Source organism: Photinus pyralis, unplaced genomic scaffold (genome assembly GCF_008802855.1).
Source record: "Photinus pyralis isolate 1611_PpyrPB1 unplaced genomic scaffold, Ppyr1.3 Ppyr1.4_LG1, whole genome shotgun sequence".
Taxonomy (NCBI): Eukaryota; Metazoa; Arthropoda; class Insecta; order Coleoptera; family Lampyridae; genus Photinus; species Photinus pyralis.
In genome coordinates, this window is record NW_022170249.1 from 62,431,471 (window position 1) to 62,458,751 (window position 27,281).

Sequence of the window (27,281 nt, forward strand, 5' to 3'; positions counted from 1 at the left end):
TTTTCTTTATAATTACATAATATATCTACACATTTTATTCATCTGGTAAAGTCCCCCTTATTAAAAAATAATAATAATTCTACTCATGATATTTAATACATTATATACCTGTATATTTGCCCATATGAATTGATATAGTTATTCTATAGCTGTGACTCGCAATGATATCTTTTTTTATATATTTCAGTTTTTTTTTAAATTTTTATTTACATTTTTTAAGGTACTAAATATTTTTCCTAAAAAAACACTCATTTTAATAAAATGCTAATGCCTGATTGTTATTATCATCTTTTCAAGTGCTACATACGATATTGTTTGTACAATGTGTGGAATTTAAATATCACAGGTGTGAAAATATCACATTTAATAACCAGATTTTGTTGCTGGAACAATTTATACAATGTAATTAAGAATGAAGTAGGTAAAAACATACAACTAAAGTCCTGTATATATATACCTATATAAGTAGATTTTTGGTGTATAAAGTGATGGGTGTTCTTGTCCGTCCGTCCCTTAAGTACATAATGGATCAAGCATTAGCACTAATTATGTTCAAAGTAGGTAAGTGTAAGAGACGTATTGGCTGGAATGAAGACGAAGTGAGCCATGTGCGCGTATTGAGCTGTTTTTAATTTTTTTTGTCAAGCTGTGATGACGATTTAAAACTGACATTGCTACAGTACGGTGTCTACAATTTTCGAACGATGCGGTACATCAGACAAGTAAGTGCTTATTACGATTTAAGTATTAGAGCTACTTTTTCTGATACTACTTTTACCATTTCTAGACTAATTTGGTGATACTAAAAAGTGATAGCAAATTCGTAAAGAAATTGCACCTACTACAGTGCTGTGACTAACGGTTGTGTGGTACAAAATCGGCTGTTAAGTTGTGCCAATCTAAATGATCCTTACATATTACGAAATTTGAGACAAACAGGTATAAAGCTACCTACTTAACTTGAAATGTTTTGTATATGTAATAGCACCAAAATGTTGTAAGCTAAGAAATGTTTACAAGAAAGACCTTAAATTTTAAAAACATCGGTAGCGAGATTTTTGTGGTGTTTGGTGTATAATATGAAATATTTGCTATCTTAACAAAGTTTCAAAGTCACTCTGTTAAGGGCCGTTGCGTCTTATTACAGAGGACTGTGAGTATGCAAGTTATTCTAAAAACAACACATTCACAACTTGTGTCTACATAAAAAATAAGAAGAACCACAAATATTTCTGACCACCCTTGACGTTTATGATCCCTATGTATGCATTGGCAGGTTTTAAATTTAAATTAATCAAACAGTGTGTAATTACAATGCTTTGCAGCATAAAGTAAAAGAATTAATATCGTTTAATTCGGCTCTCGTGGGCTTTTTTAACAATGGCTAATTTAGAATGGGGATCCAAAACAGCAAGTTCCGTGTATGGAGGTTCTTTGGTACCATGGAGCATCAATGTCCACTCCTTGAAGAAGCCCGTTTGCGGTGTCAAGGAATTGAACCGCGCCTGAAATTAAAAGGTTTCATACAATTGGAGGGCCACTTTGCTGAGACTTGGTAGAACCGCAATGCAATAATTGAAATATTTACCTCTAAAATCCATGTTCCTTGTGGATATTCCGCCCATGTATGAGTAGTCATAAATGGCCATTTTGTAAAACCATCATGGGAATCGTCATCATTTGGTCGTTTGCTTAATATCATAGATCTAAAGAGTAATTTGTAGCTTGGTCTAATTACGTGCAGACTTACTTTGTACCCATAGGCGAAGTTAAGTACAATTCCAAATCTCCTCGTCTAGATGCGTTTACAGTTACCACAGCTTGAACGTGTTCAAGGTATCTTAATTCTGTTGCTTCTCCTTCACAGGCCTTCGTCTCTATTTTTAAAACCAGCGATTTTCCTGAAGAAATGGGTCTACAAGCACAATAAAATAAGATCTCGTCTTCGCGTAAGAGGATTGCACTCACTGCATTTTAGTAACGGATCCTGCTTCACAATGGTAACGTGGTGGAACTGTCTTCCATTGCTTAGCGAGAGCAACCATTGCACCCGCGTCCAGTACTCCAAAACCAAACAAGTGGTTAAACTCCAAACCTACACCGTTCATCGTCCAATGAAACCGTCCCTTAGCGTCAAAAAGGGAATTTCGTTTCGAGGTCAGTACCGCCAGATGCTGAATATCTCTCCAAGATAGTTGCGGACTACAAATATATTGACCGTAACATATGCAACTGAAACGAACTATACTCACTTTGCCTCCAATGCCAATGCAAACACTCCAGCGGCCTCCGGTGCGGCCGCAGATGTACCGGAGTGAGTTGTCGTACACTTTCCGTACAGGTCAGTTGTCGCCTACGCGAACCAATTATATAATTTAATACACAATTAATACAGATTTTTACCACTCCTGTGTTTGGATCCTTCGCACCGTTGCTGAATGTGGAAGCCAACGTCGATGAGCAGCTTTCATCGTAGTGAGCATTTTGTCCGTCGTTTATAGCGCTGTTAATACTTACAGTCCACATGCTTGCCGCATATCCATCGCAATTACAATCGTCGTCCTCCCCGCCATCACCACTTGCCCACACATATATATTCCCCAAACCATTCCGCCCCTGAAAAAATTCGTGACTTATTTTTAGAATGAAAGGGGAATAGGGCGTCAAAGAACCGCGATAAAACAATCTGCAAGTTTCAAATAAGCCTACCTCGTTTACTCCCCTAACAATTGCACGCATCGTAGCGTTTCTAGGTCCGTCCACAGTTTTTCCATCATCCGTAGGTCCCCAAGACGCGCTATAGATATCGATTAAATTAGGTTCATGTCCCATAGAGTTCGCTTCGATTAGATCCGTCATGTACGGCTGATCCAACATTCGTATACCTATCATATTAGTAACGATGCGTTTAAAAATTTACAGGAAAGTGTGCGCTACCTACCCGCAATTTTAGAATCGTATGCGACGCCAACTCCACATATTCCGTTATCTCGCGCTGCCGCGACTTCTCCTGCACAACGAGTTCCATGACTAAAAACAAGTAGAGCGTAGGAATATAACGCAATTTGTAATATACAATATAGTTTGGCTTGAATCTAAGAGACTGCTAAATTACGGTTAGGAATTAAAGCAATGAGAATTAGTTAATGATTTGAACTATGCAAAGGATGTTGTTAATATTGTTCCAACTCAATTATTTACAGACGCCCCACATGTTTCGCAAAGTGTGACATTGCACTCGTAATGGTGTAGTCCACTTTAACAGCCAAGTCAGTGATCATGATCACTAAATAACGCATTTACTTTCATTAGCCCGAAGTTATTATGTTCATGTCGACTTCAATAATCCCATACGTAAAAGACGAGCAGCACGGATTATATCAAGCGAAGTAAATAACCGAAAGTGTAAATCTAGTGAAGGAGAGAGGAACAAAATGCGAAATTCATATTGAAAAATAATATTTTGACCATTTAATTAATCTGTTCGCTTGCCTCTAATATTTATATAAATGCAACACATGCTAAACGTTAATTATATTTGTCGGGCGTTTGTATATTTTAAAACACAAACAAAACTTCGTTTCATGTGAAAGCCTTTGTAAATGATAGTCATACTCGTGAACGCGCACACCGTGTTTGAAATTGCTCGTTTATTTCGCATTTCATACGAGGATTGATTTTAATAAGGGTAGATGTAGATTATTCCTTTTTTAATTTTTTGATGGAGTCGTATAATCGAAACGACGACCCTGGAAAAACTATAAAATGGCTTGTTTTCTTTGTGCACGAGGGTATACGAATGCTACACTTTGATAATACATATAAAATATATCGTAAAATTGTAATCAAGTATATTATAGAACCAACAAAACAATTTATCAAACACAGCGCTTATTAGAAAGTTAATAACTCGATCGTGATCGTATTTTTTGTCATGGATTTCTTTGAAACTATTTCGAAAAATTCCAAGTCGGTCACGTTGAAGGATAGGACGTGTTTTGTAAGCTGTAGCAATATATAAAAAAGAGTAGGTTAGAAAGCAGAATAAAACTGCCATCAGTCACTTTGTATTTGATTTGAACTTAAATAAAAAATCCTGAACCATTGAAGTTAAGTATCCCTAATATCATTTTTGCATTTTTAGTTACCAGATAAGGGCCATTCCAAGCATTTGTGTTCAATTTCGATTGTGCATCGCCATTAATTTCTGCGTGAAAAAGTAATAGTATTTTCAAATGAAAATTAATAGTACGAACGGGCATTTCCAGTCCTGATTTTGTAAGTACCCGTGACAAAGGACAAGCCTGATCCTGTTTCAAATTCGAATAGGTCGAATGAGGAATAAAATGAAGATAAAGATTTACTTGCCTTCGCCACCCAATGCGCTAAGCATCCGTCTCGGTATTGCCCAAGAACTAGCCACACTAAACTTTACTGAAGTATTTCTAACAAAAGATGAGCCAACGACTTTTAACAAAGCTGTTTAGTGTCACGATAGCAATGAGTGGAATTAAGCCATTAATATTGAAATTAGTTCGGATTATTTGAACGAACATTAATAGTATATTAAGATACAAGTGTATAATCAAGTCTTTAAAGCACGCGCAACGAGTTTAAGGGCACGACGCATAGCGGAGTGCCTTTAACGTTGCAAGTGCTTTAAAGACCAATTATACACGTGTATCTTATAGTATTTTTTATTATACCTGCAGTATAATTTAAAAATAGGAAATACAATGAAGTCATATTGACGTTATATTCGAATACTTGTTTAATTAAGTGGGCTGGGTGTTCGAAATTTCACGATTGCCATGGAAATGTCACTTGACGTTTGCTTATAATCATCATCATCTTTGTAAATAAAACGATTTCCGTTGAAAAAGATAATACATCGTCCATTAAATCGCTTGTAAAATCTAAACAAACGTTGGTAGGTGTAAAATCCAAATCCAGTAAAGCCTGTTATAAAGGATATGAAAAGTTGTTTCCATGGATGAATAGGAAGTTACCTACGAATACAGTCTTAAATGCATCCATAATGCTGGCATATATGAAGGAAATGTCAAAGGTATTTAAATCTTCTATATTTTGGTGCATTCATTCAAAACTTTAAAGCAATGCTGCGATTAAAAAGTGGAACAGATTTGGAAGCATACCCTAAATTACGCGCGTTTGTGAAAGCTTCAACCAAAGGATAGGTACAAAAGCCAAAGAAATGTTCTGCATTTACAGAAAGCGACCTAAGAGGATTTTTTATTTCATCCAGATGACAGTTTCAAAAGTCATACTTGAAGTATCGTTACTTAGCAACTTTAAAGCACGTGTGTTTTAAAGGCCCTTTTTCGCACGCATTTGAGTGTTTAAAACGGAGATTGTGATTCAGGTATAATAAAAAATTAAATTTGAAACTAAAACTTTGAACTGTTCCTTAAATTGGTACCGTTAATTAAAACCCTAAAGGAAATCAAAGGCAACTCTCTGCGTTGATATGATAAAATCTATACAGGGTGTTTCGAAATCGCGCACACGGACTGTGAGATGGAGTTATACAACGAAAACTGAATAAAAAGTTCCTCTACCAGTTTTTGATCCGACCGGCACTGTTCGAGTTGTCGTTGTTCGAAAAATCTGAAAATGAAAATGCCGGAAAACAAAAGAAGTTCAAAACAATTTATTGTAATTATCGTACAATTCAAATTGCGAAATAATGGGCGGTAATTATTCAAATCGAGAATAATACGATATGCTGATGGTACTTGGGGCTTGTAATAATCGAGCAGGGCAAGCGGTGCGTTTATACGAGTTGCGACATCCTCAGCGGCGGCTACCAGATGCTAACGTTTTTAGAAGATTATAAGACCGAATTCTGTTCAAGGGTAATGTTGTGGTGCCCCAACGTGTTTTTAAAAATGTGTTATTAATAAATGGCGCAGCGAGAGGGGGGGGGGCGGAGATTTTTAAGACCGCGCTAGCTCGAAAAATAGCGGTCTGATGGCACTTTTTGTTCAGTTTTTGTCGTATAACACCATCCCATAGTCCGTGTGCGCGAATTTCGAAACACCCTGCACACCTCTTAAATAAGAGGGCTAATTATAGATGAAGCAACAATTGTTGATCTCCAATCAATGAATCCAATTGTCAGAAATGAATAATATATGGATAGTGACAATTAAAATTCCATGCGTTCTAAACTAACGCCTCAGTTGGTGGTTTTATGAAGTGTACTTTGCCACGGCTCCCAACAGAGGTATTTAACGTTCTACCTAAATAGTATTTTTTCAAAATGTTTGATTACAATTTTTCATTATTAATGAGATTAACAGTGAAAGAAAATGCATTGTTTATCTGCGCTGGCATGGGAAGTAGAAGTACGAAAGGTAGGTTCCAAAGTATTAAAAGCGAAGGAAAAGAAGACGAAAAAAATTAGACACGAGTTTTATACATCGAAATTGAACCACACCACAAACCTAAGAAGACTATCAACCATTTTGCGTGATTACCGGTTCAACTGTTAGGCTTAAAAGTAGGAAGGGCGACCATTGCAATGTTGACGATGGATTGATTAGTAGCACCCAGTAATCAATCTGAAATGAACTATATACTATATGCTATACGAGACAGTTCTTTATTTTCTGAGTTCAAACTGACAAATTCATAAGTCGAAATGACAGTGGCAGTTTATTTTGAAACTCTTAATTCAACCATCGAGTTTTAAAACATTTGCTTTATTCAAATGGGGACCAATTTTATATCGTTTGATTTCTTGATGCATACTTTCCGTCGCGCCGGTAGGTATTTTTAGCGCATTTTTTAGAATTTAAAAAAAATGTGCTATTGTTTGCATTTTGTCCGTCCGTCCGTCCGGACCCACTTCTGCCGTTTTGAACTACTTCTAGGGGAATAGTCCCAGAGTCCTGGATTTTTTGCCCATACCTTGACGGTGTGCCAGACGACCATTAAATTTCGCTGTCTAAAAGCCCCCCCCCCCACGAATTATTTCCTGAGATGCTGTTTTTGAAAGTAAAACGTTCATAACTTTTACATACGACAACCAATTGGTCTCAGATTTTGCATACGCATACCTTTAAAGGTGCCAAGTTAAACTTCAGAAAATGGGGAGGGGGGGTAAACACATATTCTACCCTTCATGGTATTCTAATGAAAAGTCTCATCGAAATAAATTGGTTTGTACAAACTATAAATTACCCGTGCGACTCTTTTTCGAGATCAGTGAGCGACGGGGCCTGGGGGGGGGGGGGGGGTTAAAAATTAAAGGTCCTCTTATCAAAGTGCGGGGTGGAGGGGAAGGGGGTGGAACTAGTTTTATCCTTCATGGTACTCTAATGAAAGGTCTCAACGAAAGGAATTAATTTCTACCAACCATAGATCTCCTCCCCGACCTCTTAACGTGATCGGGTATATTTCCTTATACCTCCAGAACGGATTGTCGGAAGAGGGTACTCACAAAGGGCGATTGAAACGTCTACAAGAAATATGCCCATTGGTGATGTCAAAACAAAAGCTATTTCGGTTAAAATATGCGCTTTATGTGCACCATTTATCCTTGTTTACCTTTGCATTCCACATTTCATTTTAGTAGTCTGATTTGTCAGCTTCCACTCAAAAAATAAAGAATTGTCTCGTGTAGCACCCTTCTAAATTTCATGGTAATATACCGAGCGGCTCTAAGGTAAAGGAGGGGGGGGGGGGGGGGAAAAAGCGTAACAAAAACTGTCAGTCGCTTTTTTGTAATTGATTTGAAGTTAAATATTCCTAATACCGAAGCATTCGCTAAATTCAATACGTCAATGCCGGAAAAGCGTTATAGTTCGTACAGCCCCTGTGAGTGGTTTAGTGACCGTTTGCTGTAGCACATAGCATTTTAATTTCGCGCCCAACTTGGGGCACATACATTTTAGTTTGGCGCCCAACGTGTGGTATTATGAAAACCAAAATTTAGGTCAATTTAAAGTCAAGATAGGGGAAATGTGTCTTAGGGTCAAAAAGTTTTGGTACCCAGACGTTTATACAGGAAAAAGAAAGTTGTACTGATGAATTTAGTGGATGTTACAATTTTTTTATGTGCGAAAAAGTTGGCTAGGGCTGTAGGAAAAAGTTGATGGGTGTGTTTTGATTAAAATACATGTGGTCACCAAAAATGCATCCCATTTGGTTGACAGTATTGTTTTCTAATTTTTTATTGAGGCATTTACTACTTCAACGTCCCATTTTATGACACGTAAAACATTCCGTTTTCTTTGGGTTTGTGCAATGCCTAGAAAAATGTGACAGATCGCCACAAATAAAGCACTCCACTTAGAGCCATTTTTGGTTTTAAAAATTTTTCACAATTGGGTATTTTATAATCAATATCCGTGTACATTGAGATAGGGAAAAAAACGAGACATCACTTGCTTTTCGAAGAGCGGAGATTTTTTTCGTCTGCTAACCGCAAAGGATCCCGCTGTGACACTATAATCTATTATGCCTAATGCCCGGTAAATGGAACGTCGTAAAGCAAAGTCTCGTCTCGCTTGGTTTTTTAGCGCATTTTTTAAAAAGTAAAAAAAATGTGCTGTTGTTTGCGTTTTGTCCGTCCATCCGGATCCACTTCTGCCGTTTTGAACTACTTCAAAGGGAATGGTCCTAGAGTCCTGGAATTATTTGTAGTAGGTAGGCTATACCTTGAAGGTGTGCCAGACGGCCATCAAATTTCGGTGTCTAAAAGGGGGCTCTCCCCACGAATTATTTTATGTGATGCTGTTTTTGAAAGTAAAACGTGCATAACTTTTACATACGACAATCAATTAGTCTCAGTTTTTACATTTTAGTGGTGCTAAGTGAAAGTTTAGGAAATGGGGGGGGGGGGGGGGTAAACACATATTCTACCCTTCATGGTATTCTAATGAAAGGTCTCATCGAAATAAATTGGTTTGTAACTATAACTTTCCCGTGCGAATCTTTTTCGAGATCAGTGAGCGACGGAGCCTGAGGGCGGGGGGGTAAAAATTAATTTTATCTCTCATTTCTAATTAAACAACGAAAGGAACCGTTTTCTACCAACTACTGCCCTTCTTTCTATCCTCTTATCAAACTACGGGGTGGTGGGAGAGGGGGGGGAGGTGGAACTAGTTTTATCCTTCATTGTACTCTAATGAAAGTTCTCAACGAAAGGAATTAATTTCTACCAACCATAGCCCTCCTCGACCTCTTATCGTGATCGGGTATATTCCCTTATACCTCAAGAACGGATTGGGTACTCACAAAGGGCGATTGAGACGTCTGCAAGAAATATATCCATTGGTGATGTGAAAACAAAAGCTATTTCGGTTTAAAAAAATGCGCTTTATCTGAACAATATTGTGCACAATTTATACTTGTTTTTAATTATTAGATTTCTACAGCAGATTTTGGGATTATATACAATGTTGTCTTTTTTAGTTATAGGTTGAAATAAAGGAGGGGCCGCCATAATTATCTTTACAGTTACTATAGTAGTACCTATTTCATTTAGTGAACGAACTATTACACTAATTCTGGTCATATCAGCAACAGACGGCAGACCCCCCTAATTACATATGAAGTCTGCTATAAATTCCGAAGCAGTAAGACTTTTATCGTAATTAATTTGATTAACTCAGATGGTGATAATTAAATAGTAGGTAATCAATTTTAATTTTGAGAAGGCGGTTGCCCCATTTATATCTATCAAAATTTAACGAGACAAACAGTTTAATTGCTAGCTTTGGTTAAATCTGGGAAACAAGAGCAGCCACAAATCGGATTACCTGTTAAGTTAAGCAATTCAGTTGCCAATCATTTATTTGATTGAAACTTCGTTTTATAGAAACACGTGTGCTCATTTTAGGTCGTTTTTATTAGTTACTTTGTATATAGATGCAAGTAAGTATTTGAATTTATAGTAGAAATAGAAAACATAAGCACATATTATAACATTAACTGTAACTGCGACTGTTCGTGAAGTGGAAGATTGCGAAAAGGAACGTAAGATATCCTCCGTGACGGAAGTTCCGCGGAACTGTTTTGCGTTAACATTACGTTGATTCCCATCGGCAAGTTTGATTGTCAATTGTCTACTATCCTCATAGAGGTTCCCAAAAGGAACCAAGTTTAGACAACTGGACGCAGGTGGCACTGGTTTTTGAGCCCGTGTCTAGATGGGCCGATCCACAAAATTGTCCAATTCGGATTGCTAACATGGAAGGTAGAAAACAAGGAAGGAACATTCACGAAATTAAAAATCATTATAAACGATTGGCCGCTAGTACCGGCGCATGTGGGGCAGTTGCTCCGAATATAGCCGGGATTACCACACCTACGGCAGCTTGTGGTACTACTTGGCGCATGAGTTTCGGCGGGTGATATAGACGTAAATGCGCGATTGGTCAACTTCCCGCAGTCGGCTTTTGTGGCCAAAATGATGGCAATATTCGCATTTTGGTCGAACCTTTACTGCGGTTTGTGGCTTGAGGAGAAAATTTTCTTCGATGGACCATATTATTATTAATATAATTATTATAATCTCTATACAGGGTGATTCCTATAGTACCTGCCACCGTTTGGGAGCGTGTAGGTGGTGCGTAGGGGAGTATTTTGATATAGGACACTTGGGGTCGGAAATCTAAAATAAGGGTGCCAGAGCCAAATTTACCTTCTGGAATTTCGCGCCTGTAGGTAGGCAACCCAACCGGCCGGCGGTGCACACGGAGCGATCTCAGGCGGCGATGTGTGGCTGACACTTGGTCAGAATTTTGTTTAAACCCACGAAATCCCGTCTGCAACGACGCGTATCAAGTGAATAAACACTATGGCAATAGTATAATAATAGTTGGCTAGATGTAGGAAGTGCATTGAGAACAACGGTGGCCACGTTGAACACTTGTAAACGTTATTGCTTTTGACTGTCGTTTTCCCTCCTTCCCTCCCATGTCGCTTCCTCGCGCTAACTCGCTCTGCATCGCTCCGCGCGAAACGTCGGTCGGTTGGGTTGCCTACATACAGGCGTGAAATTCCAGAAGATAAATTTGGTTCTGGCGCCCTTATTTTAGATTTCCGACCCCAAGTGTCCTATATCAAAATACTCCCCTAGGCACCCCCTATACGCTCCCAAACGGTGGCAGGTACTATAGGAATCACCCTGTATATAAAAATGAGCCCCTATTTCTTCTGGTCACGAAATAACTTTAGAACGACTTTACCAAGTTAATTCAATTTTTTTTAAAATTTTAAATACCTCATAGAAGGTTCTTACGGAAAGAAAACCTAAGGAAATTGCGGTGAAAATTGGAAAATTGCAGAAAACTTAACGAAAATTTAAACTTAGGGCGTTTGACAGTTGGCGCGGCAAATGTTAACGGCTGCATCGGTCGGCATCTATCTATCCATGAAAAAACTGTTGAGAATATGACAAAACATTCATAGCGGCAACACTGTTTTATGTATTATATATATATCTGTGGTAGTAGTACTTGTCCGTTGTCCGTGTAAATGTCGACACGTCAATTCTTGTTCTTGATAGGTTGTTTTATTATTACGTTTATTTTCTTACGATTATAACATTATTTATAAATAAATAATGTTTATAATAAATGCTACAAGAGGTTATGGGCCCAGGCTGCATTGAAACTGCGTGAAGCTGAGTGATACCTGTGAATTGTGATACCTACAGCACGTGCTCACTGCTCGGTATAACCTATAAAAAAAAGCGTTTGGTTTTGTAAGATTTATCATCCATCGGTGAAGAGATGGATTTTAAGATCAAGATTGAAAAGTTAGAAGGGGCCAGAAACTGGAGTAAGTGGCGTCGGCAAATAGAGCTGCTGTTAAGACACCATGAAGTACTTGACTTGGTAAATGGTACAAGGACTTTGCCAGTGGCACCTGTGGATGAGGCGTCTGTTGCTGATCAAACTAAGTATGGGGTCGAATTAAAAGCATTCAAAAAGGACGATGCTTTGGCTCAATTAACCTTGATGACTGCAATGAATGAGACCAATATTGATCTTACTGTCTCATGTGATACAGCAAAATCAGTTTGGGACAAGCTAATTTCAATATATGAACAAAGTTCAAGTCAACGAGTGGACAGACTTCTAGAGAGTTTCTTCAGCTGTGAAAAAGATGCATCCGAAGATATCACGACGTATATCGCTCGTCTTCAGCGCAACTTCAGTGAATTAAATGAAGAAATGAAAAGCTTGGTGAACACTGTGCTCCCAGATCTATTGTTAATGAGTCGCATTATGTCCACGTTACCGAAAGACTACTTCGAATTTAAAAGTGTGTGGGAATCGGTGCCTTTGCAAGATAGGACAGTAAACAAACTAACTGAACGATTGAGGCTTATAGAAATGCGTTTGCCTTCAAGGAAAGACGATTGTACCGCGCTAGTCGCTAAAGGTGGTAAAGATAGTGAGAAATTTGATAAGGAAAAATGGCGGAAGTGTTATAAGTGCCGCAAGGTTGGTCATCGTGCGAAAAACTGTCCCAGAAGAGCGGGAGATTCAAAATTACAAGTGGAGAAATCTGCAAAACCGACCGGGGAAGCATTTGCGTGTTTTTCCGGGTGTAGAAATCCCAACAATAATTGGATTGCTGATTCTGGCGCGTCAGTGCATATGACCATGAAAAGAAAGTATTTTCTTACTTACAAATCTTTTGCTATTCAAAAACCGGTACAAGTTGGAAATGGTCAAGTTATTTATGCATACGGGCAAGGCAAGGTGAACGTCGAAATGAAAATTAATGGTGTTTGGGTACCAAACTATTTAGAAAATGTTTGGTATGTGCCAGAAATAGGACGTAACTTACTTTCAATCGGGGAAACAATAAACAAAGGCTTCGAGTTTCGAGCAAACGGTAACAGGTGTGAATTTGTAAAACACGGAACTGTACGATTAAGTGGTGAAAAAACAATTAAAGGTCTATATGAACTAAACATGCGGGTTCGCTTACCAGCAGCTGTTCAAAAAGTTTTTGTTGCATCATCAACAGATACTCTACAATTATGGCACGAAAGGCTAGGCCATCAGAATAAACGTCATGTCAAGACGTATTTACAGCGCCACGGCTGTGTTGTTAAAGGTGGTACGGAGTTCTGTGACGGGTGTGTTTTCGGAAAACAAAAACGTGCAAGTTTCGGTACAAGGATGAACAAATCTGCATCAGCAGGAGACCTAATTCATGCAGATGTGTGTGGTCCTATGCAGGAGAGTTCTCTGGGTGGTGCGAGGTACTTTGTCTGTTTTAAGGACGATTATACAAAATATAGACGAGTATTTTTCCTTACGTTAAAATCTGAAGTGGTTGAATGCTTTAAAACATTTGTGAATGAAGCATTTACGTTAGGGCATGTAATCAAAGAACTTTTATGTGATGGAGGTAAAGAATTCGACAACAATAATATGAAGTCGTTTCTGAACTCTAAGGGTATTAATCTCCGTGTTACTATGCCTTATACGCCCGAACAAAATGGCTCCGCAGAACGTGAGAATCGTACACTTGTGGAAAGCGCTAGAAGCATGATTCATGCAAGGGATTTGCCGATTAGGCTGTGGGCTGAGGCTGTAAATACGGCTTGTTATATTTTAAATCATACGAGCCCCACTCAATTTGAAAAACCTCCGTATGAATTGTGGTACGGGAGAGATGCTGTTCAACCAAACCATTTGAAGATATTCGGTACCAAGTGCTTTGTGCATGTGCCTAAACCAAACCGAAGAAAATGGGATAAAAAGGGTATTCCTGGATATTTTGTTGGTTACTGTGGTGTAAAGGATGGATATCGTGTATGGATCGAGTCACGCCAAAAAGTTATGCTAAGTCGCGATATAATTTTTTCAAAAGAGGAGATTCTGGAAAATGCTCAAGATGTGACGACACCTGAAATCCATGGCAACGAAGTGACCATTGTTTCGAGTAAGAAGTATCCGTCACCGAATGAAAATGTGGTATCTCAAAATTGTCAAGGGGAAGAATCCGCTGTGGACGAAGTCACAGAGGTCGAAGCACAAGAAGAGGATTCCATTAGTGAAGGCATCGTTATGGAGGAAGCACCTGGACAAGATGCGGAGGAAGTAGCGGTTCAAAAGATCGTTACGGACGAAATATCTGCTCGAAGACAATGTAAAAAGCCAGCATACCTTAACGATTATGTGTTGTTTGCGGAACATTCGCCACCGCACTCGTTTGCCACAGCAATGAACTCTGACCATTGCGAGGAATGGAAACACGCCATGAAAGAAGAAATCGCTTCACTTCAGGAAAATAATACATGGGATCTAGTTCAATTACCACCAGGCAAGAAATCTGTGGGAAGTCGATGGGTTTTAACGATAAAAACCAAACCAGATGGAAAACAGCATCGTTTTAAAGCCAGACTTGTTGCAAAAGGCTATGCACAAAGGGTTGGCGTCGATTTTACTGAAACTTTCAGCCCAGTAGCCAGGTTCGATACAGTTCGAACGTTGTTGAGTGTGGCAGCTTCGGAAAAATTGTACACAAAACAATTTGATATAAAGACTGCGTTCCTTTACGGCAAATTGGAGGAAGAGGTGTATATGAAGCAGCCGGAAGGGTTTGAAGACGGCACTACAAAAGTGTGTAAACTCAACAAGAGCATCTACGGTCTAAAACAGTCTCCACGCTGTTGGAACAAACGTCTAATGAACTTTATGTTACACAAGCAACAGTTTAAACAAAGTAAAGCCGATCCTTGTTTATTCATTAAAGGGACTGTCAAATCAAAGGTCCTGGTTGCAATCTATGTTGACGATGGGATCGTAGTCGGAAACAACAAAGAAACCGTAAATGGTTTCATCGATGATCTGAAAGTGGAGTTCCAAATAACGGAAGATGATCTTAGTTGCTTCTTAGGTATGCAGATATCGAATTTATCTAACGGGTCTATCTTTGTAGGTCAGGAAAGCTATGTCAGTCACATTTTGCAGCGTTTTGGTATGGAGAATTGCAACTCTGTATCAACGCCATGTGAGAAAATTGCACAGCTGTTCGAATCTGATCCTAAATTAGATGAGAAGGTGCCGTATCGTGAAGCAGTAGGCAGTCTCATGTACTTGAGCATTGCAACAAGACCCGACATCGCATATGCTGTTAACAAGGTATCCGAATCGTTAGAAAATCCGACGTTTTCAAATTGGCAAGCCGTCAAAAGGATATTCAGGTACCTAAAAGGATCTGCGAACGTGGGCATTGTATACAAGCCAAAGTACAAGGCTGGTGAACTAGAAGCGTACAGCGATGCAGACTTTGCCGGCGATCATAAAACTAGACTATCAAGATCGGGTGCTGTGTGCAAGTATGCAGGCGGTGCGATAACTTGGGCCAGTCGAAAGCAAAGGAGTGTAGCTTTGTCCACCACAGAATCCGAATATATTGCTGCAAGTGAATGTGTTAAAGAAATCGTGTGGCTAAAGGAACTACTAAGTGAGATTATAGAACTGCAAGGTGTTCCGTGCCTCCAAATCGACAATGCCAGTGCGGTAAAACTCGTCAAAAACCCGGAATTCCATAAACGAACGAAACATGTCGATATAAGATACCATTTCATCAGACAAAAATACGAAGACGGCGAAATCACAGTACGTCATGTGGAAGGAGAGCATCAACTTGCCGATATATTGACAAAAGCACTACCACGTCCTAGATTTGAAGATTTGCGAATGAGGTTAGGAGTGTTACCGGTACAGGGTGTGACAAAAGTTTTGGGAGGAAGTGTTGAGAATATGACAAAACATTCATAGCGGCAACACTGTTTTATGTATTATATATATATCTGTGGTAGTAGCACTTGTCCGTTGTCCGTGTAAATGTCGACACGTCAATTCTTGTTCTTGATACGTTGTTTTATTATTACATTTATTTTCTTACGATTATAACATTATTTATAAATAAATAATGTTTATAATAAATGCTACAAGAAAAACAATTAATTGATTTCTTAGTAGGTACTATGCGATCAAAAATGAGTTGCTGTCGAGTAACCTTTGGAATTTGTGTTTCCATGGGAAATCGTACTTAACTTGAACTTCCAAAGGCGACTCGACAGTTTTGATCGCCCGTTACAAGTCCATTCGATTGGAACGTTTATCCAGTTTTGAGTTGCTTCAGTGAGTTTTTTGAGAAGTGTTTGTTCAAAAAGTAAACGGGCGGGCGACTTTTCACATACGAATCGTAAACAAGATTATGTTGCCGATTACCACCACCCAATCTGCAATTAAAACTTGGATCGGTAATCATTATATGTTGCGGAAAATAAACCAGCCCCGTCTTAGTAATGGCTCCCGCCACGCGGTACTGAAATTAATCATGATCGAAGTCATAATTTCAAAATGGGAGTACAAAGGTGAAGACGTTTTGATACCGCGCATCTGTATGATTACAAGTGAACGACATGCCATTCGACTTTAAACATTTACAATTTCCAGTGCGGCTTGCATTTGGAAATATTGAAAATTAAATAGCAAGGGCAGTGAACGTGTTTGTGAAATCAATCGGAAAATCCATGTCTTGCACATGGCCAATTGTATGTCGCCTGCTCCATGTTGGAAAATTTTCAACTTTATTCAAATGCCAGAAAACAAAACTATAATAACAATGTCGATATCAGAAAGGATTACAATAAGCACTACGTTTTTTGTTTTATTATTATTTCAAGTTCGAATTAAATATTCATCGCTGAGACAGGACAACGTCTGTCGGGTCAACTAGTAATAGTAATTTATAGGTTTGGCGTTAGGCAGTTAACCGTAACACAACGTTTTACTATTATATTTAGTATTCTCTTTAGGTTTATCTTTATATATAAAAATGAACTCCTGTTTCTTCTGGTCACGCAATAACTTTAGAACGACTTTACCGATTTCATTCATCTTTTTTTAAAAGTTTTCTAATACTGTGTAGAAGGTTGAAGGTTCTTACGTCAAGAATAACTAAGAAAATTGCGCAGAAAATTGGAAAATTGGAAAAAACTTATTGATTATTTAAACATCGCGCGTTTGACGGTGCGACGGCAATTGTTTTAACAGCTACATCGATCGGCAATGGATCGGCATAATATCTGTCAAAAAATTAATTTATTCATATCATAGTGTGCTGTTAATTCGATCGGATAGTTTATCCAGATTTCAGTGAGTTTTTTGAGAAGTTTCGAGGTTATTTCACCGCAATCGCGCCTTTTATATTAAAATTTTGATATACCTAATACCCATTTTTGGTAAGTGTTGAATGTTGATAGACTAAACACGTGGTATACATAGTTATACAGAAACACTAGGGAGTCAATTTCTATTTTCAGTTGAATTTTAGTTTTTTCAAGATGCTACTAATTAGACGTACCAATATGGTACCAACTTAAGTCGCAGAATTCGTAATCCCACAAGTCAAACATAATATACGAGTACCTACTTAAGTCAAACTGACGAGAAAAGCGAAGAGCGAAACGGAATCGATATGAACAACGCAGAAATGTACCTACCGAGTTGCATTTAATTATAACGTAGCAATCCATTACAGTTTACAGTAGGTAAATCGTTGCTATTAAACCAAAGAACTTTGTGTGTCCACATTGCAAGGCTTTTAATATTAAAACTGACGCCTCGGGATTATGTTGCGCCATTGGTACCGCCACCAGAGCCACAGCCACTACATTCCTTGGTTTCCGGAAATGGGCTAGATTCTATACATTTTTTTTACTGATATCCAGAAATACAATAGGTAATTGCTTTCAAATTACGGCATTTGGCGCAACAAAAAAAGGTACGTTGTTAGCTCTGAATCGCCAAACGCAACTAGAAGTGAGTGGGTTCAATTTTTATTATTTTGGGGAGAAATGGGGAGATTTTTGGGCAAGTAAATCCCTTTTCCGGCTAAACGGTTGAACCGATTTAAACCAAATTTGCGACACATAAGTATTAGACCTAAAAGGGCAGAATCGCGCAAGCGCAGATGGGGCGGGTGGTACCTGTGCTAGCCACAGCAAATGTTTGAAATAATTTTTTGTAATTATTTATTCCAGTCCGAATTGAATAGGTGTTCATAGCTAAGAAAGAGGAAAGCGTCCGTCGGGTCAGCTAGTCAATTAATAATTAGTAACAGTCGAATTGTAATTAACTTTTGGAAAAAAACGTTTTAAATTAACAAGAATTCTAAAAGACGTCCCTCAGAATTGCTGCCACGTCGAACGTCAACGATCACAATAGCAAGATTAGCCAATTTCTTTAAAAAAAAGATCGATACACACACTATAGTTTACCTTTATAAATAAGAACCATGTGACTACAGTTCGTACTGCGCTATATTTTACCTTTACTTACCTATTAAACCAGTCGTCGGTATAGCGGGGATAGGGATACGGATCATTGCTACTGAAATCGTAACTGGCTTTCGCGTTCTGAAAAGAGGAAGGAATTAATATGCAAAGGTTTTGTACGGTTTCAAATTGCACAATTATACGTATTTAATTTACTTACGTAATTGAATTTTAGATCCGGATGCATGTAGTCAACACCTGAAAATGGAAGAAAATCTAAATCAATAACCTTGCAAGCGCAACTTTCTGTCGGCGCCAAAAGTTGTAGACTCGAATTTGAGTCTTAAAAAAATTCGTTCGACGGATTTGCATAGAATTGATATCAGATGAAAATCTGTTTAATTTTACGTTGTTTAGGAGTAACAACCATATTTTTAAAAGGTAGATATTTGAACACCAGGTTCTAAACACATAGAATAAAAAGTGCCTTTTTTTGTTCGCGCTATACAGCTAACTCATTGCATCAAAAAAAGAAAACCGATCGACTAAATCGCTTCAAATGCCATCAATTGAACCTTTCGTAAACAAAGGTAAGAGGTACTCATTCAGGATTTTATCTCATAAATTTTATTTGTGTTACTGCTAGAGCCGATTTTATGACATGTGATTTCCAAGAAAGGTTGCACAAGAATCTCGAGCTCGACTGCCTTCGTTGTTAATGAATAAAACAATGATGTATGGAATTTTTCTATATAAAAAATGCTTAATATTGTATTTGCCATAATAAGACCATAATAAGGCATTCAGTTGTTTTTATTTCAGAAAACAAATGAGTAACGAAAACAATCGATTTTTTTTAAAAATAGCAATGTACCTTTTACTCGTTTGAAGAGATGTGTGATACCTACTACAGCGAAGAAAGTCGTATAAGTAAAATGTTTATGGCCGTCTTTCATTTCGGAAATGATTACCTATGTTATAAAAGCGGCGCTAACAGAGAAACTTTGGAAATAAAAGTGAGACTGAATGTTGGGAAAGATTTAATTGACAACTAAAAAACCTTGATTTGAATTTGATTGTTTTTGTAATTAACGTGTTTAATTAAATGTCAAACTTTACTTGGTGATCACGTGTCGTGGGTGTCAGTTAGTTTTTGGCGGGAATTTTGATTTTTGGTTTTGGGTTGCGTAGTCGCTTCCCGACTGAGCCGGGGTTATTACAAGTATTATCGTATTACTGTACTGCCGGGTTGTGGACTGACCTGACGATCTCTTGACTACCTATTAAAATTACTATTTAAGCCGACGTTTTAACCTAAAGAGAAACACAACTTAAATTTTCGATTTATCAATCTTTAGATGGGCATATCTTGGGAACTATTGCACCTGAAAAATTGGAGATATCCTCAAATTGTAGAACTTTAAAAGCGCCTCTAACTAGCCTCCCACCTTTCCGTGTGATTTTTTATGATTTCCAAATATTTCAAGATTTTTCGAGTGCCCTTTGGGTAGTTCATGTCTGTCGAAGGTACAAAATTGGTTTCACATTATTGGTTGATAGCCTAACAACATTCAAAAATAAAATATTGTGTGTGAATTTGTTGTCTACAGTCTACAGTCAGGGTGGGCTATAAATAGTGTATCTATGTTGAAATAAATACCTTTTGAGTTTTAGGGTTAAATGATTTCAATGTAACATGTGACTCCTTTGCTACTTAAGAACCAGTACCATACTATTGATAAATCTCGATCTGATTAAGATCATAGGAAACTGTTGGAACAATTGTTCTTGTTCACATAGTGGAGGTGCTGGTCTCTAAGAAGCGCGGAATTGCAAAGACATTTAATATTATACGTACCATCATCCATAATAGCTGTCGTCACATTTTTTCCCGTAACGCCTTGCGCCCATGCCGCTTCCACATTTAAATCTAATTTGGCTTTACCGCCATTTTGACCCGTATTCTTTAAATACCACTGATACGAGAAATATGGATCGGTTGGGTCCCTGTGCGGCTGTATACTATCAACTAAATTTTCTACCCGCATCGGTTTGTACCCTCTTTTCACTCTAATAAACCCTGGTTGTTGAATTACGGTGTGCACCTAAAACAATTAGTCGATTTAATAAATAAACACGAAACGGAATCGCATTGTGTCAATATTCTGCCGATTTGTAGTAATCATATCTCTGATGTGAGGGGGGTGGGCGTTTATTCCTAAGCCAGGCTAATTGTTTGCAACAGATGCTTGCTACAGGGAATGTTTGTGCTTTTGTTTCGGGGCGAATTTATATTACTTCTCAGGTGTACAATCCCAACTATTTGCCGACCCTTTTGTTCACCAGATGTTACAATTTCTGTGCGATGTAATAATTTTCTTTTTGTACTCATTGAATGGAAAGATAATGTTTCCAAGCATCCTCGATGCACGGGAAAACGACTTTCCCGAATCGCGGTGTTTTTTAGTTCCCGCTGGAGAGAAGGGGTTATGCGCGTTCTTCGGTTGGTAGTACTTATTGAAGTCAACGAACGTCATGTCATGGTTAACTGTCATCTGCTGTAAAATCAATTAAACCGTTGGTTGAGAGTACCTATTTAGTGCGATTAATCGGAAACAGACGTACACTAAGTTTTACGTAAATATATAAACAAGAACTTATAACGCAATCAAATTATTTTTCAGAATTGGAACTCAAGAAAAAGTAAAATTTATTGTTAAAACGTCTTAAAATGTGACCAGTGATATTCTGCAACTATTCGCATATGCAGTTTAAGAAAGCACATATTAACACACACAAAGCTTCCAAGGATTTTAAATGTAACGAGTGTATTTACGCAACTCAAGATATTCAGTGCAAACGATGCAATGCCGTGACCAGTAGCACTCATTGCAAAGGCAAAATATGTATTAACCAAAGATGTGGAAGTTTTAAATGTGACCAGTGCATTATTAAAAGTGGGTAGTTACAAAATTATGTTACCAACCAAACATATGATTGTGTTACCAACTCATGATTAAAAAAAAGCTAATTTACAAAACTTTATTAATTTTGACCTTTTTTTACGTAATTCGTTACAAAAAATATTGTACCTAACTCTTTCGGAAAGAATTTTCCCGCATTCGCACTAAATGCAGCACTCCCTCCGGTCGTGCTGCAAACAAAGTGCTCATGCGGGAAAATTAACTTACCGAACTTGTTAGGTAAATAACTATTTTATATTACCTAAGTAAGTAAACGTTTGCTCTCTTACAGACTATAATAATTTTGCTTTTATTTTGGCCAATGTGCAGATTTATTGTACCTATTTCATTAAACCTTTTTCATAAAAGAATGGTTCTCGTGGGCCGTGGCTCGTGTTATTTCCTTCGCGCTATTTCGGTAGTAAAGTAAATAGTTACTAATAAATAAGGGTTTTAATAAAGTACCTACTACATTCCTAAGCAATCTAGAATTCTAGACGAGAGCTTTGATGTAGCAGATATACAGAGTGGTGACTTGCGTCACGCATCATAGGGATTTCATTGTAAAATTCATAACATATGCGATTATTGGCTCCCCAAATTATTTTATACCAAAAATGTATTACCTAAGGTTTTTTGTAGGACAAATTTTTTTACGTCAATCAAGCGTATTAGTTTTCAATTTTTTGCATAATAAAGACGGAAAATTGGAAAAATAAAACCCCCATCTTTTTCAATAATCTGTGATGCCATGGAATTTTATAATACAAAAACTACGCCGATATCCGCCATATGCCATGGAATGTCTGCTATAAAACAAATCAAATTCTATCAAAAAGTATTATATTTAGAACAGCGAATTCAACATAAAGAAAGACCAAATTACTAAAAACGGTTTCCTAATATAACAATTTTTTTATATCTTCTCACACGCTGGGTGGATATTTTAAGGTGTAACACGTGGGTATCGTAATTCAAAGACTGTTGAGGTGAATAACTACTTTATTTACATGCGGTCTCCCTTGACACACTATTGCCAACTTAAGAAATAGCACTAGCGCATACACCACACTCCTTCCCCCCGGATTGAAACTACGGCACGAAATCTTCCAAGTATTTTGGAGCCCGCCTCGATCTTTCTGGGGGCTTCTTGATCTCCACGACTTGGCTATTCCCGTTGTCCTGCTGCTGCGGTTCGCTGCAGTTGGCAGCTTCTGGTGTTGTCGGTGGAATTTCGGGATCACCCAGTGCTCCCAAACTTTCGGTCGGTTCTTCTACCCGAGCCCTAATTTGGTCGGAATGGCGGCGTAATGTTTGCCCATCTGGTGTTTGTACCCGGTAACTGACGGGTCCCGTAGTACTCACGACTTGTGCTGGCAGCCATTTTGATCCTGGTGTGAATGACCTTGTCTTCTTGTTTGGCCATCATTTCCTTACGGAAATCAGGCTGCATACGATCATAGACGGTGTTTAGCTTACGCCCCATCAAGATCTCCGCCGGTGATCGGCCTGTTGTGCAGTGTGGTGTAATGTGTTGGGCTAATAAGTATCTGCTTAAAACCAACTGTAGATTTCCTTCTGCTGTTCCCTCGGTCATTTTCCGGATAGCGTTTTTTACATTTTGCACCATTCTTTCCGCTTGCCCATTACTGCTCGGATGGTATGGTGCCACTAAAGCTTGTCGAATCATGTTGTTTTTCAGGAACTGCTTAAATTCGGAAGAGCTGAAACTCGTTCCATTGTCGGATACGACAACATCCGGTATGCCGTGGGTGGCGAACAATTCTCGTAGCACCCCGATTGTAACAGCACTCGAGGTATTTGGCACTAGTTTTACCTCGAGCCATTTGGAATAGGCGTCGGTCACTACCAGAAAAAGTTTTCCTTTCATTGGTCCGGCGTGATCAATGTGGATACGCGACCACGGAGCTCTAGCCCACTCCCAAGGATGAATAGACGACTTCCTCGGCATGTTTCTCGTTTCTTGGCATTCTTTACACAACCCAACCAGCTTCTCAATTTGCTTGTCAATATTCGGCCACCATACGTACGAACGCGCGAGAGATTTCATCTTGACGATACCTGGGTGAGCTGAATGGAGCATTTTTAGCACCGTGTCCCTCACCCCTAGTGGAACGATAACCCTGGTGCCCCACAGGAGACAATCTTGGTAGCAATTTAGCTCATGTTTGCGTTGTAAGTAAGGAGTAAATTCGTCTGGCAATTTTTTCCCGTTGTCAGGCCATCCCTTCCAGATCCACTGCATAACCCTTGATAAAACAGGATCTCGTTTGGTTTCCTGGGCAATTTCTCTGGCGCTGATTAGCTTTTCTGGAATGTTTTCCAGCATTAAGACGTCTTCAGATGGCGGAGGTTCTGGAACCTTGATTTTTTGGGGCAGTCTGCTTAATGCGTCCGCATTCTGGATCTTAGCTCCTGGCACGTACCTTAGTTCGTAGTCGTACGCAGATAGCATTAGTGTCCATCTTAGCATCCTAGGTGATAGAATGTCTGGAACCCCCTTCTTCGGATTGAAGACTCCCAATAAAGGTTTGTGGTCCGTTGTTATTGTCACCCCTCGGCCGTAGATGTATTCGTGAAACTTTTTAACACCCGTGATGATAGCGAGTGCCTCCTTGTCGATTTGAGCGTATTTCCTCTCAGCTGACGACAAAGAACGGCTGTGATACGCTACTGGAACGTCTCGCCCCCGGTCGTCCAACTGACTAAGAACGCAACCTACCCCATACGGACTCGCGTCGCAAGTCAAAAATAAGTTTCTCCGGTCATTGTAGTGAGCCAGCACGGGCTCCCTGATTAAGCAATCCTTTAAAGCTTGGAAAGCCTCTCGTTCTGACGTTCGCCATTGCCATTGAGCGTTCTTTTGAAGTAACGCATGTAAAGGTTTAGCGATGGTCGCTTTGTCCTTCATGAACACGTGATAAAAATTGACCAACCCCAAAAATGCTTGTAATTCTGTCACATTAGTTGGAGGAGGCGCGTTTACTATTGCCGCGATTTTATCTTTCGTTGGGCGAATACCGTCTTCGCTTATTCTAAACCCGAGGAATTCAATGGATTTTGTACGAAAAATACATTTTTCCCGGCGCAATTGTAGCCCGTCTTCACGAAATTTCGACAGTACCGTGCGCACTTTAGTGTCTAAATCGTCATCGGAACTTCCCACGACTAGTATGTCGTCGTAGTACGGTAACCCTCCCGAGATCCCCGCCAGTCTCATGTCCATGAATTTTTGGAATATCTGAGGCGCGACGGAAATTCCGAATTGCAAACGATTGCATTTAAAAGCCCCCTTATGCGTTATTATTGTCTGTGCTTCCGCAGCCTCGCGATCGACACTCAACTGTAGGTAAGCCTGGGCTAAATCCAATTTAGCGAACACTTTCCCGCCAGCGAGCGCGGATAAAATTCCTTGTACCGACGGCACCGGGTACGGTTCAGGACGTAATGCGCGGTTAAGTGTGGACCTGTAATCTCCGCAAATTCGCACCTCCCCATTGCCCTTGCAAACGGTAACGATAGGGGTGCCCCACCTTGGATATGAGATTGGTTCTAGCACTCCTTGACTTATCAGTTTGTCCAGTTCCCTCTCTATTTTGTCCTTTAGAGCGAAAGGAACCTTACGCGCTCGCAATAGAATCGGCTTCACAGACGCGTCTACCGAAAAACTTACTGGAGGCCCCCGGTATGCGCCCAAATTCCCGCAAAATACCTCAGGATATTCGCGTGCGTAATTAGGAGTACCGTCAACGTGACTTACCCCGGAAACAGTTAGACCCAGCTCTTGGAACCAGTTTCTGCCTAAAAGACTCGGGCGGTTTCCTTCGGTGATGATTAACGGAAGGGTTGACCTCCGTGAACCTCGACGCACCTCCACCAAACATTCTCCCACTGTTGGTATCGGGTTGTTTTGGTAGTCTCTTAAGATAACATGACTCTTCTTCAATTTCAGGTGATTCCCGTTCGAGATTTTTTGGAACAACGATCGGCCTATAATCGTATAGCCAGCGCCCGAATCCACTTCCATTTTTGTCTGTATCCCGTTGACTGAAACGGCTGTTAAATATTTACCGGAAAATTTGTCAGGCGTTACGTTATTTATTGAAAAAACGTAATCACTATTAACGCAATTCGGGTCCGGAGAAATTTCCGGCTCCTCCGTGTAAGGGTCGCTGTCATTTGCAATGTGCACTTTAAGTTTGTTTTGGCTTTCTCTTTTCTTTTTGAAACACGCGATTGCGATATGTCCTAATTTTTTACAGTAACTACAAGTTGATTGACTGTGAACGCACGAGTCTGCAGCGTGGTCTTTTTCACATCGAAAACACTTTTTCCCAACGCGCCCCGGTCTGCTCGCGCGATCAGCTGATTTTACTTGCTTGCGTGAATTAAGGGCATTAACCTCCACTCGATCGCCGCTGCCCCCTTCGCGAATCATTGCAAAACTGGTCGTAGCAGTTTCGTGAGCTACGCACATTTTTGTTACATCCGCTAATTTTAAATCGGTGGTAGCAAGTAATCTTTTCTGTAATGTCTCATCGATTATTCCACAAACTATTCTGTCACGTAACATTGTGTCTAAAGTAGCCTCAAATCCGCACGGTTCGGCCAATTTACGTAATTCCTTAAGGTATACGGGGAATGTCTCCCCATTTTGTTGATCCCGTCTGTAGAATTTGAAACGGTAAACAATCTCCGATGTCTTCGGAGAGAAATGTGTACCTAATTCCTTTATAATTTCCCCGTACGTTTTATCAGCGACTTTCGCCGGCGCGACCAATGACCTAAGAATTTCGTACGTTTCTGGGCCGCATAGGCTCAAAAATGTCGCGCGTTTCTTACTTGCATCCGCAATCCCATTTGCCGTGAAAAAGAATTCCATTCTTTCCACATAAGATTCCCATTGTTTAGGATCACTTATTGAAAAATGTTCGATGCTACCCAGGGAAGCCATCGTTTTTGTTACTCGCGAATTCTGGAAACACAAGTAAACAGTAAATTGTCACAAAACGCACTTCCTTATCCCATCCTCGTCGCCAGTTTTATATCTTCTCACACGCTGGGTGGATATTTTAAGGTGTAACACGTGGGTATCGTAATTCAAAGATTCAAAGACTGTTGAGGTGAATAACTACTTTATTTACATGCGGTCTCCCTTGACACACTATTGCCAACTTAAGAAATAGCACTAGCGCATACACCACAAATTTACAATAAATGTTCGAATAAGTCACCATTAACTGCAAGACATAGGTAACCAAGTCGATCATAAAATCCATTTCGAACTGCTGCTAATTGATAACTGGATATCTTTTAGTTTTAGAAAATTCCATGGCATCGCAGATTGAAAAATATGCGGGTTTTATTTTTCCAATTTTCCATCTTTATATGAAAAAAATTGAAAACTAATACGGTTGATTGGCGTAAAAAAAAATTTCTACAAAAAACCTTAGGTAATACATTTTTGCTCTAAAATAATTTGAGGAGCCAATAATTGCATTTTATGAATTTTACATTGAAATCCCTATGATGCGTTACGCAAGTCACCACCCTGTATTAGTAATATATCTGATGTGGATGTACTATATAATCAAAGGACGAGTCTAAAGGACAGAAAAGCTGGTACCTATACCTACTCATGTCTTTGTGCAAAGTAATAAAATTGTTTGGTTAGTATTCGTTTGTGGATGAGTATTAATCGTGATTATAGAAAAAAAATCGTCAAAAAGAAGTGCACATTTTGCATTAGGTACATTCCCTTACTCTCGCCAAAGCATGGGGTTTCAGGGGTGGTATACGGTAAAGGTAACATTGACACGGTTTGATCTCCAAATTATTTGTTGGAAGTTTTTGTGTTGCTCGTTTGAAGCTTGGCTAATAACTATAGATAACTACTCACCAAAGGATCGACCTTTAACCGTCGAGTATGTGTTATACTCCTTTTAACTCTGGGGGAAGGAAGAGTGTGACTAACAAAATGATATTCATTTTGAGCTCCCAGAATCTGA

At 39.1% G+C, this 27,281-nt stretch overlaps 1 protein-coding gene across 1 annotated transcript; it reads right to left on the reverse strand.

Moving 5' to 3' along the window:
* Positions 1–17: 17 nt before the first annotated feature.
* On the reverse strand, positions 18–26,373 carry LOC116172692 (neuroendocrine convertase 2-like). The gene is made up of 12 exons (XM_031489945.1): positions 25,034–26,373; positions 20,148–20,394; positions 18,510–18,547; positions 18,354–18,430; positions 2,942–3,030; positions 2,710–2,885; positions 2,404–2,616; positions 2,253–2,353; positions 1,969–2,202; positions 1,751–1,915; positions 1,589–1,706; positions 18–1,505 (listed from the first exon to the last, which is right to left on the reverse strand). Exons 1-12 carry the CDS (start codon positions 26,225–26,227, stop codon positions 1,341–1,343), a joined length of 2,817 nt encoding a protein of 938 aa, XP_031345805.1. The 5' UTR covers positions 26,228–26,373; the 3' UTR covers positions 18–1,340.
* Positions 26,374–27,281: the final 908 nt, after the last annotated feature.

Excerpts from the sequence above, each read along its gene's own strand:
- LOC116172692 (XM_031489945.1), bottom strand. The coding sequence starts at position 26,227 with ATGGCTTCCCTGGGTAGCATCGAACATTTTTCAATAAGTGATCCTAAA. Across the intron at positions 1,707-1,750 it reads ACTTCGCCTATGGGTACAAA|ATCTATGATATTAAGCAAAC; the intron begins GTAAGTCTGCAC and ends ATTACTCTTTAG. Across the intron at positions 1,506-1,588 it reads AAGGAACATGGATTTTAGAG|GCGCGGTTCAATTCCTTGAC; the intron begins GTAAATATTTCA and ends TTTTAATTTCAG.